The sequence below is a fragment of the Microtus ochrogaster genome, unplaced genomic scaffold (assembly GCF_000317375.1).
Source record: "Microtus ochrogaster isolate Prairie Vole_2 unplaced genomic scaffold, MicOch1.0 UNK14, whole genome shotgun sequence".
In the NCBI taxonomy this organism is placed as follows: domain Eukaryota; kingdom Metazoa; phylum Chordata; class Mammalia; order Rodentia; family Cricetidae; genus Microtus; species Microtus ochrogaster.
This window is the reverse complement of record NW_004949112.1, coordinates 3,563,055-3,578,089: the sequence shown is the minus strand read 5'-3', so window position 1 is coordinate 3,578,089 and position 15,035 is coordinate 3,563,055. Positions and strand designations below refer to the sequence as shown.

Here is a 15,035-nt window from a genome sequence, read left to right as displayed (position 1 = left end):
CCACTGTCTCCTCCTCCTCCCTGAAACCGCGGCTTTTGCTCCCACTGTCTCCTCCTCCTCCCTGAAACCGCGGCTTTTGCTCCCACTCCACTTTCGTTCTAGCTCTCTTCTAGAGTAAGTGTTCTCTATATTCAGTTCCTACTTCTCACTTCCAGTTCACGTTGCTGTGCTGTGATTAGCATGACAGCCATTTCCAGCAGTTTGTGTTGGGAGCTGCAGACCCTCAGACCCTGCTATGACCTCTTGCCTGCTGGAGTAAACAACTTGTTTTTCTATGCTTGCAGCTGCTCTGAGCACAGAACCCTCATGAGTTCTGATAACAAGGAAGTAGTTTCTGATGGACTTGCAGTAGAAAATCCCCAGAGCTAGGGCTTGGCCATTAGTCAAAAAGAGCACTATATAAACTGTCTGGGAACATAATAAAATCGGCATTCTTGCTTCAAGAGTGACCCACGTCTCTGTGTGTTCTTTAATCCCCAGACCCTTGCCCAACCACAGTTCCAGGTGGTACAGGCACCACAAGTTTGCTTCGTATATATTTCTAAAAGTGTTCCTTTATAGCCTTATATATGGGTCTTTATGTCTGCAAATTTGCAAGACTGAGTTTCTCTGAGAGTACAAACTCATACACAGTGTTAAATCCTGGGACCCAAGACAGCTATAGACAAGTCCAGGTCCAGTGTGGCTTAATAACTGTCGTGCTGTTTAATCTTTGATAGAGCATGAAAAAGAATCCATTTCTAGCCTCCTGGGGAGGGAATGATACTATTTAATTTGTGGCCAGTTATTTTATATATATATTTTTATGTCCCAAAATACAAGGGGAAATAGGTATTTTGTGGAACACTTAAAGTTTAACCTGGAGGGAAGGGGTCACTGGAAACACATGTCTTATTTGTCAGTGATAATTCACAATGAGTACGTTATTACAGAGATTGGTGTCCTTTGAGGATGTGACTGTGGACTTCAGTCAGGAGGAGTGGCAGCACCTGGACTCCGCCCAGCGGCGCCTGTACCAGGACGTGATGCTGGAGATCTACAGCCACCTCTTGGCAGTGGGTGAGCACAGCTGGCCGGGGATCCAGGGTGGTCCTACTTTCCATATTTCTCTTTTCCAAACATAGTGGAATACCAAGTCTTTTATGAATTTTTTCCCTTTTATCTTGATAAAGTATCCCCTTTGGATATTTCCATGTGTTGTTTTGTGCTGCCAGTAGTGAGTTTGATGTGGAGCCTGCATGGTAAAAGGCAAGGCCGACTCCCCCAAGCTGTCCTTTGACCTCCACATACAGGCCATGGTATGTGCAGCACCTGCAAGCGCGCACGCACACACACACACACACAGTGTAAATGCGGGTATGGGCATATATTAAGATTTTATGGGCACGGGTATTTCACCTTCCTATCTGTTTATGCACCGTGTGTTGTGCAGTACCTGTGGAAGCCAGAAGGTGTCAGATTCCTTGGAACTGTAGTGGTAATTCAGTTGCCATGTGGGTGCTGGGAACCAAATCTGGGTCACCAACAAGTGTTCTTAACCACTGAACCATCTGTCTAGCCCTACCTCCTCTGTGCATATATGTATGTGTGTAATTTTTTTTATGAAAATAAGGAATAACTATTTGAAGGTGTAGGTTTATTGCTCAGGGTGGAATACTTGTGTTTAGCGTGGGTGAGGCTCTGCTTTAATCCTCACTACCATAATAAAGAAAAAGAAACCTAACCAAAAACCAGATGAGAAAAGGGACAAAGGACATGAATATGTATTTCTCCAGAGCTAATGAAGTCTTCTTGGCAGCCTGTTCTTTACGTCTTAGCTGTCTGCCGCCAATGCCTTGTCAAAGTCCTTCCTATTTACTACATCTGTATGGCTAGGGCTCTTATCTTTGCCCAAACCAAATCTTCTTCCCACAAATCAGCTAAGTGATTTTGTTCACTTACTATAGCTCCCAATTCCTCACATATAAAACAAGAGAGTAGATGTGGCTATTTTGGGGCTTGAGTTCGTGCGTCCAGTGCATACAAAGTTGCCTAGTACACATGGGTGCTGTATTCATGAAGTTTGGTATGTAATAAGGGTATCGTAGTTATCTTACCGTGGTCATCCACGTGATGAGCGTGACTACTGCCTGACTCAGATTTCTCAGTGTTCAGATTCAGTTCCATGTGATTGCCCCTCCGTCCTGTCCACTGTGCCTGTTCATCGCTTTCTCTTCTCTCTAGGTGAACTGCAGCTTGACACACCACATCACCCAGTTGTTGTGAAAGCGTCATTTCTGAATGATGCACCCAGTGAAGTCCCAGGACATGGTTCCTATTATACCATTCTGGAGAGACTGTGGCAGGACAGCAGCAGTGCTGTGAAGACACATCAGCAAAGCCAACTCCCACCCGTCAGCCCTGGTGCTTGCCGAAACCAGAAGCCACTGAACACAGACAGTGATGGGGACTCTGGAGAAGCTGGAGAAGCTCTTCTCTCGGGACGCCACCTCGTTTCTACAAAATGTGCACCTCCAAGGTGTTTCTCATTTGCAAAAAGGTTGAAACCTAACCTTGAAGCATATAATGATGATCAAAGCAATGCCACAAAGCAGGCTAGTGACGTTATTGGGTCTCATCAGTTTTTAACGCAAGGCTCTTCTAATGGTGTGTGTACAGTACCTCTTCAAAGAGAGAGATCATACAATGACAGTCAGCTTGGAAACAGTCTTTCTCCCAATCCACCACTTACAGAGCATGGGATTCCTTTCCAAGACAAAGCAGTTGAATATCCTGGATGCGGGAAAGTCCTCACTGATGAGTCGGCTTTCTGTCAACAACAAATAACCAACAATATGGAGACATCTTTCATCTGTCACACGTGTGGGAAGACCTTTCTCCACAAGTCTCAATTGGTCTCCCATCCAGAAACTCATAGAGAAGAGACACCTTATGAATGTCCTGACTGTGCAAAATCCCTGAGGGGTATGTCCAGCCTGCACGTGCACCGTGAAGTCCACACAAAGGAGAAACGGTATGAATGCCACGTGTGTGGGAAGTCATTCAGCTATACATCCCACCTAAAGGTGCACCTTCGAACACACACTGGTGAGAAACCCTACGCATGTTCTGAGTGTGGGAAAGCCTTCAGCCAAAAGTCAGTCCTCACCATCCATCAGAGAATCCACACGGGGGAGAAGCCTTACACGTGCAGTGACTGTGGGAAAATGTTTGTTTGTGCATCAGATCTGACAAAGCATTGTCGGTTTCACACAGGGGAGAAGCCTTACGAATGCCCCGACTGTGGGAAATCTTTCAGTATTAAGTCTAACCTGCTTGCCCATCATCGTATCCACACCAGTGAGGGGCCTTACAAATGCTTTGACTGTGGGGAATCATTCAGGAAAATATCCCAACTGAAGGTACATCATCAGATTCACACTGATGGTAGATCTTTTGTGTGTTCTGACTGTGGAATGGCCTTCAGCCAGAAGTCAGTTCTCATCACACATCAGAGAATTCACACTGGGGACAAGTGTTACCCATGCGGTGATTGTGGGAAGTTGTTTCTTTATGCTTCCGATCTGAAGAAGCACTGTCGAGTCCACACAGGGGAGAAGCCTTACAAATGCCATGACTGTGGGAAATCGTACAGTGTGAAATCACACCTCCATGTGCACCATCGAATTCACACTGGTGAGAGACCTTTCAAATGTGATGACTGTGGAAAATCCTTCAGAAGAAACTCTCACCTGCAAATGCATCAGCAGACTCACACTGGTGAGAAGCCGTACAAGTGCTCTGACTGTGGGAAGTCCTTCCGGAGAGCATCCCACCTGAAGGTGCATCATCGAATTCACACCGGGGAGAAACCTTACGTGTGTTCCGAGTGTGGGAAGGCCTTCAATGATAGGTCAGTTCTCAGCACACATCAGAGAATTCATACTGGAGAAAAGCCCTACATATGCAGCGACTGTGGGAAAGCCATGTCTTCTAAAGCCAACCTCAAAGAGCATCAACGAATTCACACAGGCGAGAAGCCATATGTGTGTGCTGAATGTGGGCGGGCCTTCAGTGATAAGTCTTCTTTCTATAGACACTGTAAAATTCACAGTAAGGATAGACCTTTTGTCCATAACAAAGGTGAAAAGGGCTTCCTGCAGAATTCACAAGTGACCACCTATGAGCAAACTCACAGTGCAGAGAAACTATAGTGACACTCTGTCTATGGGAAATCTGCTAAAGGTGTATCGTCAAGGTCATACATACTACCATTACTGAAGCTGTGGGATGCTATTGGTGCACTATCCACACCATACTGGGAAGAGACATTATTCGTGTTGCGAATGCAGAGAGTCCTTCAAAATCATGTCATTTCAGTAGACTCAAGTGCTCATACCAGACAGTCTTCCTCAAGACACCTGATCATATAAAAGAATTTATTGTAGAGTCAGTTCCTCATCCATAGCCCTCATCAAAATATTCTTGGTTTTCATGAAAAAGTATTTTATCACAGACCTAAGTAGGACTAGGGAGCTATCACACTCAGTTGGTAAATTCTTTGTCTTCTGGATACCAGAGGCACACACATACATTCCATGGGTAACTACACACAATAAATAAACAACCCTAACTATACAAGCCATAGGTCATAGTTTAAAAAGAGTACAGCTATGCATTGCTTGATTAAACATATAAATAATTATATGTGAGAGAAGTATTAATGAACTTGTAGGAAGAAGCACAAATGTTTCCTTGCATGAAGAAATGCTGATTAATGATCTGAGGTAAACCTTCTATAGGTAATGGTACAAAGTTTCTAGACCACAGGAAAGTTTGTTGGAAATTACATCAATGGTTTCTCTGTTTATTGTGGGATACCATTTTTTTTTTCCAGACAGGGTCACACTATGTACTTCAGGCTGTCCTGGAACTCACTATACAGACTAACTCACAGAGATCCGCCTACCTCTACTGCACAAGTACTGGGATTAAAAGTGTGCACCACTACACCTGGATGGATAATAATATTTTTAAATGTCAAAAACATTTTTCATCTGTGTCTAGGAAGGATATAGATCCTGGACTTGTCCATAGCATGGTGGCCGGCAGACAAAGTGACCACTTTTGACTTCCAAGGTCTTTCAATGGATTCTCACAACCACGTCCAGTCTCAGGGACCTGGAGACCATCACCTTCAGGGTGCTAAGAGATCCAAGATCTCAGAATGTTCATGAGCCCATGTTAGTGCCTCCCCAGGGCTGGTGTGAGTGATGCTCCTCCATAACTTCGATTCTTCCAGAACCTCGGGGTGTGGCCTTGTGGACATGGCTTCTTTGTAGAGGAAACTTAGGTGCAGACATACGTGGCCAGACTTGGTCCTAAGTCTGATGAGTATCATTCTTTGAGAAAGTCATGAAGACTCAAAAATTTTGAAAGATGGGACTATAGAGGCAGGGGTTTTGGTGACCTATCTCCAAGCCATGGGATTGCAGCAACAGAAGCTAGAAAAACTTTCTTGGGAGTTTCTAAAATTAGCCATCCCTTGGCCAGTGCCTTGATTTCCAAATTCAGGTCTCAAACATGGTGAGAAAGTCAGTTCCTGTTGTTTTGCCAACTATTCTAAAACAATCTAGGAAAATCAAAGTTGTGTAGAAAGCTCTGGGAGGCCCACATATACTCAAGGCCTGCCTTCCTGACTGCCTGTCCACCAGATACATTTCTGTCTGTCTTTCAAAGCAGGGTTTCTCTCTGTAATATCCCTAGCTGTCCTAGAACTCACTCTGTAGACTGGTCCGACCTTAAACTCACAGAAATCTGTAGAAGATAAAACAGCTCAGGAAGCAAACCTTGATGGCCACCACAATTTCATCTGCTCTAGTGGTCTGGTTTCCCTGTAGATATGGGTGAGTCTCATCAACTGCTAGCTGTAACCTGAATCCTTTCTCCTAACATCAGAATGAAAGAGAGAGAGAGAGAGAGAGAGAGAGAGAGAGAGAGAGAGAGAGAGAGAGAGAGTTCTCCAGACCTTCCTTTATTTCACCAGCTCAAATGTCACCCAACCTCAAGTCCAACTACTAAACAATTACAGAAAAAGGAATTCTCATGTTTTATGCTTAACACTTGTGTCTCATGGTTAATACTCAGTATAAAAAGCAAAACAACAAAACCAAAGTGTTTGTACTGCATTCAATAGGCATAATCATACCTCTTTGATATCCATCAAGAATTGTTGACACATCATGAACAACATGGTCATGATTCTCAGAATGACACATGATCCAGCTATGTCTTGCATTTAGAAATTGACCTAAAAGATAATAATAATAATAATAACACATAATAAAATACAAGATAATTGACTGCACATTTCTTTAGGAGAAATCAGTTGTAGCTGCCCATTAGTACAAGATTGCCACACACTTGGGGCTCATTAATACACTGGGTTTCTTGGTCATGGGAAACATGGACAATTGGCACTACAAACATCCAGCCTCACCTTTGACTCTCCAGTGGACAAACCCAGAATCAGGATAAGTTGTGCAGAAATGGGTCACTTTGGGAGAGAACTGAGCCAACACGAAGTCTTCTGAATGCTGCCCATGTGATTCTGTCTCCCAGAACAATCATTTAAGCTATTGAGTAATGAAGATCTGAGACTGGGGCCAACTCAGATGGGTCAGAGTGGCCTGAAACATGTAGTTCTTATGTGTGTGCCTCTGGTGGCAGTCATCCAGGCGGGTGACACGCACCTGGAGACAGATGACCTGGAAGCTCACACGTCTACAAATGGTGACATTAGTTATGAACCAAGGTTACTCTGTCTCCAGGGTTAATGGAGGGTGAAAAGTGACCATCTGGACAGGGGGGAATAGGCCTGGCTCCTTAGGTCAGGAGGAATCCCTTCTACCTTGGCCTGCTCCTCTTGAGGTATAGATTTGGGGATTCTATATGGCATCTTGAAGAATAGAGAATTCCCATCATTAGGAAAAGATGAGAAGGGAGTGTACACTACCACTCCACACACAAACACAGAGGGATAGGACATGAACCCTCTTCTGTCCCCTCAGCTGCACCTCCAGGAAATAGACAACCTTCAGTTTGCAGCACTGGTTCCCCTTTCTCTCCCAACCTCAGGCACTCAGTGTCATGACCTCATACAAGCGTGTCTGACAATTCTGTCTGTGGTTACACTGGTCCCAGGAGAGGTCACTAGGCAGATAATCTGGTGTCATGGTTCTAATAAGTGGTGAACATCATCACTAAGAGCAGCATGGTTTTTAGGGCCCAGGTAAGGTAGCTGCCATCCAGAATGTTAGGTTGTCCCTGGCTCACAGATACAGCACAAGGGAGGTTGGGATACTGGCACAGCTGGGCTCTTAGCTTCTTCAGGATGTGAGTGTCAGGTTCTGTGTCCATCCAAGAAAGAGAAACAAAGGTAGAAGCCCTTGTATGTAACAAATGTGCCCTAAAATTCAGTGTATGCCTAAGCCAACTGTCTTCTGCCAGTCTGGCTAGTCCCTTCTGGCCCTGCCCTGCAATCCTTGGGACCCCACTTATGACCTTATTCCTTGCTCTCACTATGCACACAGTGCTAGTTCTCCTAATTTGTCATGAAAGGGCCTTCCTCCTACATACCTTTTCCATGCTCACATGAGACAGGGGCTAGGTTTTATTCTCAGTTCCCTGAAGAGGTAGAGTTGGACTTGTATTGATTGATCTTTGTTGGGTGTAACCCCAGGAATGCTGCAGTCTGGCCCTATCCTGAGTCCATTAGCCACAGATGAATCATGGAAGCAGTGAAGGGTGAGACAGAGCAAACTACATGGCATGAAGAGTCACGGACCCTTTGTATAGTCACTTAGGTCGACACTTTTGGGGACTAAACTAGACGGGTGGCCGGGAAGAACAAGCGTCTTTTGTCCCTACAAATTGATGCCCACATGACCAACTAAATCCACTTAAAAACATAAAAAAGGCTGAAAAGGAACTCTAGATACAGAAAAACAAAGTTTAGCCTCTTTTTTGGGTGGGGGAGGCTGGCGGCGTGCTGCAGATCCTTTAAGAGAGGTTTTCCTGATTCAGCCATAGCAGGAAAAAAGCTGTGTGGTCCATAGCGTCTGCATCAGTTCCTGCCTCCAGGATCCTGCCTTGTTTGAGTTCCTGTCCTGACTTCCTTCAATGACTAACAGCAGCAATAGGGAAGTATAAGCCAAATAAACCCTTTCCTCCCCAGCTTTCTCTTGGGTCATGTCATTTGGTCACAGCAATATAAACCCTAAGATGGTTTTCAAGTGGTTTAAATAGAAAAAAGACTGCCCAAGCCTTTTATTGTTTTTTTTCCTTGGATTTCCCGACTTTCTGTCCTGCCTCAACTTGATATGCCGGACTTTATTGCCTCCCCATGGGATGCCTTACCCTTTATGAGGAATGGATGAGGGATGTGTGGGAGGAAGGTGGGAGGGAGCAAGAGAAGGGGAAGAAGTGGGGACTGTGGTTCGTATGTAAAATTAAAAAAAACACAATTTTAAATAAAAATTAAAAAATAAATAGAAAAAAGAATTTTTCTTAATGCGCTCAATAAACTTGTCCTTCATAAAGCAAGTCAAGCAACCTATCATGTTGTAAAACTATTTGAGCTAATAAATCTACCTGTTGGTAGTTTTTGGTCTATTGGGTTTTAACAGATACTTTTCCTGGTATGACAATAGGCATATAGGTGGCCATTTTGCCCTATGCAAGGGAATTTCCTTTTGAACTAACATCCCAGTCTTTTGTAGAGAACAAGGGGTGATGTGCTTTCTTCTGTAACTACTTCTTGCTGAAATTAGGACATTGTTGTAATGCTAGACAAAGGCTGGGAGGGCATTCAGGTAATGGGGCACTCATCAGAAGCATTTGATTAGCTGACCCAGCTGAAGACACAGGGAGCAATAACATTGGCTGGATAGGTTTATATCAGCGTTCAGCAAGTCTAGGGCTTGGAGCCATTAGGAGCAGTTTGTAGCCCCCAGCTGATTTCAGGTTAGGATCTGTCAACTGAGTGGAAATCTACTAAAACAGATACCGACTAAGGACAGAAGTTAAAGTTTAGGAATCTAAAGGAAAATTTTACCTTTGGAACTTTCAGGCCCATGGTCCTGTTAGTTGAAGAGAAGTCCCAAGCCTGGAGGGGAGAGAGATCACACCTTCAAGAATAGGCAGGTAGGGAAATTTAGTCTGACTTATCTGGAGACTGTTTGACTTGTGAGAGGTAGACCCAAGTCTTGTGCCTCTCTTAACTCTCTGGAGCTTACATGACAATCTTTTGTTCATCAGAAGACACAGAGTTTTAAATATATTAGTATTACAACCTTTTGTAGTCTATACTGAAACGTACACTGTAGAAAAATCACCTAATGCTGCCACAGCTTTGGCTAATAATGGAAGTTTTGGGTTAAAAAGTATGAACTTTTTCTCTGTCGTGAGAGCTAAAAATATAGATTGGATAGAGATATTTTTCTTTCTTTCTTTTTTTTTTTTTTTTTTTTGGTTTTTCTAGACAAGGTTTCTCTGTGGCTTTGGAGCCTGTCCTGGAACTAGCTCTTGTAGACCAGGCTGGTCTCGAACTCAGAGATCCGCCTGCCTCTGCCTCCCGAGTGCTGGGATTAAAGGCGTGCGCCACCACCGCCCAGCTGGGTAGAGATATTTTTATCATGATGAGAAGTCTACACCCTTGAGTCTACACTTAGAAGACAACTGAAGGAAATTTAAATTTTGAACTTTAATAGTTGTTGGTGTTTTATTGGCTTAACTAAACTTCATTGATCAGTATTAAAACTCTGAATCTTCAAAATGGGGGGGGGATCTGAAACATTTTCATTACCTTAGATTACTGGGTTTTTGTTTGTCCAGTTTTTGTCTGTTGTTTTATTTTTTGAGACAGGGTATCTTTGTATAGCCATGGTTGTCCTGAAACTAACTCTGTAGGTTAGGCTGGCCTTGAACTCACAAAATCCACCTACTTAAGCCTTATGAGTGCTGGGATTAAAGTATACCACCTCTATCAGCCTCAGATTACTTTTTTATACTTGTACAACTCGCATTTATTTATCTTAAAACACTAGCATTTCATATCCTCAGACACTTTCTTAGAACTTACTTAAGAAGTTACTTAAACTTTCTCATCCATAGACATTTATAGAATTTCCTTAGACCTTCAGGACTTACATAAGCTTCCACATTTTCCTTCTAACCATTTACCAAAGACACAAGTCATTATTACTGAGAGCAGTCATTTCAAAGCAAGTTCCTTTAAATCCATTTGTTTTGTTTTGCTTTCCTTTCTCTATCACAGTCAGGTAGCCTCCCTGACATGGGACAGAGATTTTGGAGGACATCTTTAGACAAACATGCTTGGGTCTAGAGGAATTAGGGCCATAACCCAGCCCCAGAGCCAGCTTTCCAATGAAGGAGAACAGAAAAAAAAAACAACTTTAATATTATCCATACACAAAGGACATCTGAATCTCTGCTAAGCTGAATCCAGTGACAATAAAGCTCAAAGATAAATTCTGAGCCCTGGCCATCAAAGCAGCCAAAACAGGTGGCATTGGCAATGGTAGCTGGTGACTGGCAGGAGAAACAAAAACATGACCAATAAAGACAGAACACAGAAATCTCACCCACTCAAAGGAGACCAGTCAGAAACAAAACATTCAGTTGTCACCATCATTCATACATTCAATTGAGCCTGACCCATTTACAACTCAGCTCCTGTATTTGCCACAAGACTTACAGACAGCTGGGCAGTGGTGGCGCACGCCTTTAATCCCAGCACTCGGGAGGCAGAGGCAGGTGGATCTCTGTGAGTTCGAGACCAGCCTGGTCTACAAGAGCTAGTTCCAGGATGGGCTCCAAAACCACAGAGAAACCCTGTCTCGAAAAACCAAAAAAAAAAAAAGACTTACGGACAAATCAGAAACCACAGATCCACCCACATGCACAAAACAGACAGACACAACTTTCCAAACAGCCAGAACCAGGTGGGTAGGCAAAGTCTCACTTTTTACTCTGGACAGGAGTGAAAGGATTTTAACAAGAGGAGGAAGAAAGCTATTGTTTTAGTTAGGGTTTCTACTGCTGTAAAGAGACACCATGACTTTGGCAACACTTATAAAGGAAAAACATTTAATTGGGTGACTTACAGTTTTCAGAAGTTTAGTCCATTATCATGGCGTGACACCGTGGCATGCAAACAGACACAGTGCTGGAGAAGTAGCTGCGAGTCCACACATCTTGATTCGCAGGCAATAAGAAGAGGTTTGAGGCCGTGGAGGTGATTTGAGCATATGTGAAACCTCAAAACCCAGTTTCACAGAGATACGCTTCCCCAACAAAGCCACACTCCCTAATAGCACCACTCAAGTGTGACATCTCTGGAGGGAAAGGTATCCTGACTGTCGGAAGTCGGGTTGTATCTGAAACTGTGAAGGGAAGGTATCCTAGATACCTAAAGCTCTGAAGAGAAAGGTAGCCTGACTCTCAGAAGTCAGGCTATACCTACAGCTGTGAAGTGGAGGTATTCTGGATACCTACAGCTATGAAGAGAAAGGTATTCTGACTTGCTGGGAAGTCGACTAATACCTGAAGCGTGGTTCTGGTGGAGGATGGTCTCCCTACAGGATGTGGCTGGCAATCCCGCTCCTCTCCAACAGAGAGCCACTACAGCTGAGCTCTGCTCCACTCTGCTAGGAGAGTTTCCCAGCAGAGATGTCTGTTTCTTCTCAGCTCTGGCCCAAATTTTTATTTCTTCTGCTTTATTCTGCTAAGGGGGAAACCCCTGCAGAAATGTAGCAATCTGATCTGGCTCTAGCAAAAAGTTGTTACTTCTGCAGCACTCCCCAGGGAGTTTCCCAGCAGAGGGGGTCTTCTGGGAAGACATTGCTTCTCTGTTCCCCTCCATTAGGGAGTTTCTCAGCAGAAATTCTTCTCTGCTCCACCAAAAGGTCTTCACCCAAAACTCTTTCACGAGATTTATTTGGGAATCCAGGAGAGTGGCTGCCTGTGCCAGGGTGGAAAAGGACAGCTGCTAACTGAGCAGACACCGGGCTCATATAAGGTTCTTAGGGACGGAGTTTTTCCAGGGAGATTTTCAGGGAGGGAATTGGTCAGATTTCAATCCCCTTGGACAAACTCAGATTGGCTAGATTTCATGCCCAGGGATTAGTTTCTTTTCTGCTCAGGAATTGGTTGGTTTTCCTACTCAGGGACTGGTTGATTTCATGTTCAGTTGGTCAGGGGCAGATTTGGCTCTGGCTTCAGAAACAAAGTGTATTTTTCACTGGCCCTCTTTAACCTTTTGGCTCTAGTTTCAGGGCAAGGGTGTGTTTCTTTCACTGGCTCTGATTCCAGGGCCAAAGTATGTTTCTTTGGCTGTAGTTTCAGGGTCAGGGTATGTTTCTTTGGTTCTGGTTTCTGGGCCAAAGTGTGTTTCTTCTACTGGCTCTGGGTTCAGGGTCATGGTGGGTGTCTTTAGCTGGCCCTTTCACCCTACAGCCACTCTCGTTGGGGGACATTCTCTTTCAAAGCTGCCTCAGTTATAGAGGGTTTGGGATATCCCACATTCATGGATCCAGCCGGGAAGCTGGCAAAGGGAAAAGGTATGTTGGATTGTGTGCTTTGGATGAGAGGAGAGGACTGTCCCAGCAAGCCTGGGTCAAACAGATGGGGGAAGTGAAGGAAATAGAGGGTGACACTTTGGCAAGGAAGTTCCCATCTCAGCAAGGGGACAGGGCAAGTTGGTACCACTACGAAGGAGTGGGTAATGGGACACCCTAAGGATACAACTAAGTGGTAGGGTTTGGTGAAGTTGTTTAGGCTGCCCCTATCCCAGCAATAGGGAAATGAGAAAGGGAACTGGGTCCTCAAAACTCTGTCAGGGCCAAGTAGGTAACTCATGTCCAGAAGGAAGAAGGTGGTTTGTCCTGATACTGTGATGAGTACCTGGACTCCATGTCAGAGATGGTGGAGGTTGGGCCAAGGGAGCCCTAACCCCTCAATCATCTATGGTACTAATGGCAATCTGGGCCTGATGTCCTCATATTATAAGGAATATGGGGTGAGTCAATAGCCCAATGTCCCTTTTTATGACACCGTAGGCATGGTTAAGGTGGTTTACAAGGGCTCAGGCAGGCCAGGGCCCAGTGACCCTCCTGATCACATCTGAAGCAGGGACCTGGAGATTATTGGGCTTTAGGAGGAAAGGAGCCTGGGCAGTTGCCATGGCCCACTAAAATCCTTAACCAACTGTAGGCCCATATTTCTTTATGGTGTGGCAGCCAGGCTCTGAAGCCATAGGCCCACCTGAGATGGTCATGTAGACCTGCAGACAGCCTCAACAATAGCCAGGATGTGCTTAGTGGGGAGATGTGTTGGCTGAAGCTGATGACTTAATGGCAGGATGGCAGCTGCTGTCCCTAGCCACATGTTCCGGAAAGAGAATATTAATGAGGTATCCACCTGGGTTGAGTGGGGAATTAAGAGATACTTGAAGATAAATCCTGAGATCTTCAGGAGAGAAGAAGCTTGAGATGTCAGAAGCCTGAGATGCCCTTCCGCGATGGCCGTATAAGCTTGTCTGGTTATTCCTTGCAGCTCTGTACCAGTCCAGTTAGGGAAAATAGTTATCTATGTTGGGGCCCATGGGCTCTAACAGCCAACAACAGGTATTTTTGTTTTTAGACTTTTTCATTTCTTATGTACCTTGAATACCACTGCCAAGACTTCTGCCTGTAGCATCAGGGGTCCCCTCTCTAGGCTTTTAAGTTTGGCCTTAATGTCAGGAAACTCTGGGAGAAGTAGGTCGTGAGGACTTGTCTTCCATCAGGGGTCTCAGACTCCAGATTAGTATATTGTAAGAGAGCTCTTGTAAGACAGTCTAGAAGTTGACACAGGTTTTCATGTTTGTCCTGGATGACCACTTGGACTTTTTCATAATTTACTGCTGTAAATTACTGAGTGTTGTAGTTCCATTTGGGGCTCCGGTTGGGGACTACTTCATCCCCATCTGGGTGGGCAGTGATTATTTGGTGAGTTTTGTCTGCATGTACCCTAGCCTGGTCCCAGATTCACCTGCACTCCTCAGCGAGAGAGTTGTTGATGAGAATCATGTAAATGCCGTGGAAGATGAGGTTGTGAGATTAGGTAATATATTGGAATTCTTTTATAAAGTTAGAGGGATTATTGGTATAAAATCCAGACCTATTCTCTATTTCAGAGAGATCACTTAATGAGACAGGAATATGTACCCTGATCAAGCCATTCACCCTTGCAAACTCCAGCAAAAGGAAAACTGGGGCTGGATTAGGCCAGGTAGTGGGAAGCAGAGGGGCTTCCATGGCTTGCAGTGTCTACATGATGACCTTCAGGTAGGGCCTTCAGCTCTTCATGGGCAAATGTGGGGTGAGTGATAATGTGGCTATTGGCTTTTCGGGGATTTCTAGTATCTTTGTAGACCCTTGGATCAGGCCAAGTCATTCAACTGCAGATTTTCCCAGCATGCCACATCTGGTTGCTACCTAGCATCTCTACTTGGATCCTCCACATGCTCCTGTATCTTCAGAATCCTGAGAAAATCAGAGATAGAGCAAGAGTAAAACCTCAGAGGACCTGCCTACTGCCATGAATTTCTGCCAGAAACCTCAGAGCCTGGTAGCAGAGGAGAAGGCTTAGACTTGAGAGGTAAGGAGAGCTGTTGTAGGCTGGTCTTTTCATAGCAAGAACTGCAGACAATGCAGAAGGAGCAGATTGTGGGCTTTGTGTTCCTTGGATAACCTTGATCATCCCTCCTAAAAGCAGAACCTGAGAGTTTGATGGCCACTGCATTGCTCAGCTCTTCATAGTGTGCCCATTGTTCTGCCTCTTGTGTGACTTCCTGGGCAGTGTAGATCGAGAGGGAATGACAGACTAAGAAACTAACTAAGAAAGTGCATCCAATTCTAGGCTTGCTAACCCATGAGATTACTTTGGCTTAATTATGGGAGCCTGGTGACTTGGCATCTATATCACCTCCCCGC

General features: G+C 44.6%; 1 protein-coding gene across 3 annotated transcripts in view; it reads left to right on the top strand.

Annotated features, from left to right (window-relative positions):
* The window catches only part of LOC101992814 (zinc finger protein 260-like), an 11,835-nt gene extending 6,915 nt beyond the window's left edge, over positions 1-4,920 (top strand). For all 3 annotated transcript variants that reach the window (XM_005366905.3, XM_026789046.1, XM_026789047.1), the window contains 2 exons: positions 933-1,059; positions 2,224-4,920. In XM_005366905.3, coding sequence (XP_005366962.1) covers positions 933-1,059; positions 2,224-4,193 — 2,097 coding nt within the window. In that variant the 3' untranslated portion in view covers positions 4,194-4,920. The remainder of the gene's footprint in view (positions 1-932; positions 1,060-2,223) is intronic.
* Positions 4,921-15,035: the final 10,115 nt, after the last annotated feature.